Source organism: Colobus angolensis, unplaced genomic scaffold (genome assembly GCF_000951035.1).
Source record: "Colobus angolensis palliatus isolate OR3802 unplaced genomic scaffold, Cang.pa_1.0 Scaffold102, whole genome shotgun sequence".
Classification (NCBI taxonomy): Eukaryota; Metazoa; Chordata; class Mammalia; order Primates; family Cercopithecidae; genus Colobus; species Colobus angolensis.
Genome location: NW_012111142.1, coordinates 6,973,054 through 6,976,370, shown reverse-complemented (window position 1 = coordinate 6,976,370; position 3,317 = coordinate 6,973,054). Strand labels below are relative to the sequence as shown.

General features: G+C 42.0%; 1 protein-coding gene across 1 annotated transcript in view; it reads right to left on the bottom strand.

Annotated features, from left to right (window-relative positions):
• Positions 1-1,604: 1,604 nt before the first annotated feature.
• Positions 1,605-3,317, bottom strand: part of JUN (jun proto-oncogene) — a 3,727-nt gene continuing 2,014 nt past the window's right edge. Inside the window, exon 2 of the mRNA XM_011941570.1 lies at positions 1,605-3,317. Within this exon, the coding sequence (XP_011796960.1) occupies positions 2,897-3,317 (421 nt within the window). The 3' untranslated portion in view covers positions 1,605-2,896.

Here is a 3,317-nt window from a genome sequence, read left to right as displayed (position 1 = left end):
AAGCTGGACATTTCATCTCTAATGAATAATTTTCTTTCTTTTTTTTTTTTTTTTACTGAGTCATGGAACTCTGGGAGGGTCAAATAAAAGCAATAATCTCTCTCCTCAGAAGAGTGTGTACAGACACACACACCCAACTTTCTGGGCATTTTCATTGAGTTCATGAACCCTCTGTCTTGATAGATACAGAGGATTATGTCCCTGATTGAATTATTTTATATATGTAACATATATAGGATGTAAAACAAATTAAGAGGATTAATGACTATGTGTCACTAGCTTCATCTGCTCCAACTATTAGTGTTACCTAAAGATTAACTCACTGAAGGTCCATAATGAAGTTAACCATTAAGTGTTTATAAGCAGTTAATCTTTTGTCTCCAAAATTTACCAGAGATCATGGTTAATTTCCTCTACCACAATTATTTATTTTCACCCCTTTTGGTTAGAATGGTTAGAATTTCAAGAATATACATTTAGAATGTTAATTGAAACAATCAAGCATGGGGATAGGCCTGAGTTTCAGACTTTTTTTTTTTTTTTTTTTTTAAACACTGAAATCTAAAGCAAACTGGGGAGTGGTGTGGCTTTTCTGTGCTGTACTGTTGTCTGGGCTTAGTCTACCTTTGCAGGTAATTAATTCCTCAGCCTGCTTATTTTTTCTAGTTGGCTCTTGTTTAGCTTCCACAGAGCCCCACCCCAAAGTGCTTTATTGTCCCTCTGCTATTTCTACATATGGTCAAAATCATCTCACCTTCCGGGTTGCTGACATCGGCAAATTCAGTTTGGCAAACCGGGCTTTGCTCCCAGTAACCCTTTGTTCAAGAAGTGTTATTACAAGGGAGAGTATACCCGAAGCTAACAAGCCTGTCCAATCTCTTCCACTCCTAGAGATACTCCTAAGGAGAAACTCTTTGTGTATTTGGATTTACAGCCACAGGCAGGATATTAGCACTCCAGACCTATTGGGTACTAGAACACTGCTAATGAGCAAACAGCCCTGCCTCAATTAGTGGTTTGTGAAATATTCCTGGATATCAAATTGCTTTTGCTGCCTGATAATCACACTGGCTCTTGGGATGAAAAGCAACCAAGCAAAAAATTGTTCCCTTGTTGAGCGCTGCCTTGTTGATCTCCTAAGTTATATCTGTAGTCAGAATTTAAGTTTCCCATTTCCCCAGAGCTGAGGTTTGATTTATGCATGTAATACTTAGTTGGTGTTCATGTTTTCTCTTGTGAATCTTTTCTATAGTATTAGATTACTATCTTTTGAGACTGATTCTATAATTATTTAAACAAGGTTGATTATTTGAGAAACAAATTAAGAAATAAACTATAGACAGATCCAAAATGCTAAACTGCTACTTTCCTTAGGCATAGGTATTTATTTGGGGGTAAGGGGTGGTAGTAGAGAGGAGGGAATTAATGAAATTGGGAAACTGTTTCATTCAGATCACAACTTCCAGTTTGACTCTTCCTAAATTCTGTGCTTCTTAATTTTCAAGTCACTTCAGATTGCAGCAATGTTAACCTCAGCAACTAAAAATAAAAGCTTCAGTATATTGGGAAGAAAAAAGTAGTAAAGGGAAGCAATTCAAGATCTGTTATTGGTATTTGAATACATTTATTGTGACAAGAATGCTGTTATAAATATTCATAAGCAAAGGCCATCTTTTAATCTAGGAATTGTCAAAGAGAAGATTCCAAATTGGAAGGATACATCTTTTGTAAAATCTGCCACCAATTCCTGCTTTGAGAATAAGCCTCTATTGTTAAATTTCTACTAACATTATAAATGGTCACAGCACATGCCACTTGATACAATCCCAAACTTTGAAATGTTTGACTTCCCAGTGGGCTGTCCCTCTCCACTGCAACACCTCCCCTTCCTCCAGCCTCCTGAAATATCGCACTATCCTTTGGTAAGCAATTCCATATAGATAGCTGGGGGAAGAAGAGTATAACCTGACCATAGAAGCAGGTACATCAGGAACATTTATTTCTAAAGTCTAATAGAGAACAGTTTTTACTGCTTGATAGTAAGAAGCACTGAGAGTGATTTTAATTGACATTCTTAACTCTTTCAACTCCACCTAGATAGCTAGTATCTATAGATGATGCAGAAAAGAGGTTAGGGGAGTACTTTTCAATAGTTTATTGTATTTTCTTAAATATCCTTTCTGGAATTTTCAGAAACAAAACATAAAAAAATTATATACTTTATTACAAATGGTAAACTCAGAGTGCTCCAAATCTCTTATTTACAAACAACACTGGGCAGGACACCCAAACAAACAAACAAGAAATAACTTACAAAGGCATGAAGCTGTTTATTGACAGTAATCAGCTTTCATCAAATTAAAAAATATATATATGTACATACACAGTTAACGAAGGCAGGCCAGAAAGAGTTCATCTGTAGGCTCAGCCTCGCTCTCACAAACCTCCCTCCTGCCGCCCCTCCCCAGCCCTCCCCCCCGCTTTGTGTTCTTAATGAGTACTACAGAAGCAATCTACAGTCTCTATTGCAGTTTGTAACCCCCTCCCCCTCCCCCCTTTAATACTGAATGAGATCGAATGTTAGGTCCATGCAGTTCTTGGTCAATGTTAACGAAAAGTCCAACGTTCCGTTCGCGCGGGGACAGCCCGTCCGCAAAGCGGGGCAGCCCGCCGGCGGCCGCTCCCTGGCTCCACGCCAAGGGAGGGCGCGCCAAGTCCTTCCCACTCGTGCACACTGGGGGCGCCGTCAGGACGCAACCCAGTCCAACTTGGATACCCTTGGCTTTAGTTCTCGGACACTTCTCTTTTCTCTCCGTCGCAACTTGTCAAGTTCTCAAGTCTGTCTCTCTGTGTTATTTTTTTTCTCCGTTGCCCCTCAGCCCCCAACAGTCTCTCTTCAAAATGTTTGCAACTGCTGCGTTAGCATGAGTTGGCACCCACTGTTAACGTGGTTCATGACTTTCTGTTTAAGCTGTGCCACCTGTTCCCTGAGCATGTTGGCCGTGGACGCCAGCTCCGAGTTCTGAGCTTTCAAGGTTTTCACTTTTTCCTCCAGCCGGGCGATTCTCTCCAGCTTCCTTTTTCGGCACTTGGAGGCAGCAATGCGGTTCCTCATGCGCTTCCTCTCCGCCTTGATCCGCTCCTGGGACTCCATGTCAATGGGGGACAGGGGCGGCGTCTCGCCAGGCATCTCGGGCACTGTCTGAGGCTCCTCCTTCAGGGCTTGCAGCCGCGGGTGCTGCACAGGCATCTGCTGGGGCAGGTGGTGCGGCGGCTGCGGCGGCTGCTGCTGCTGCTGGGGTTGCGCGGGAAAGGCC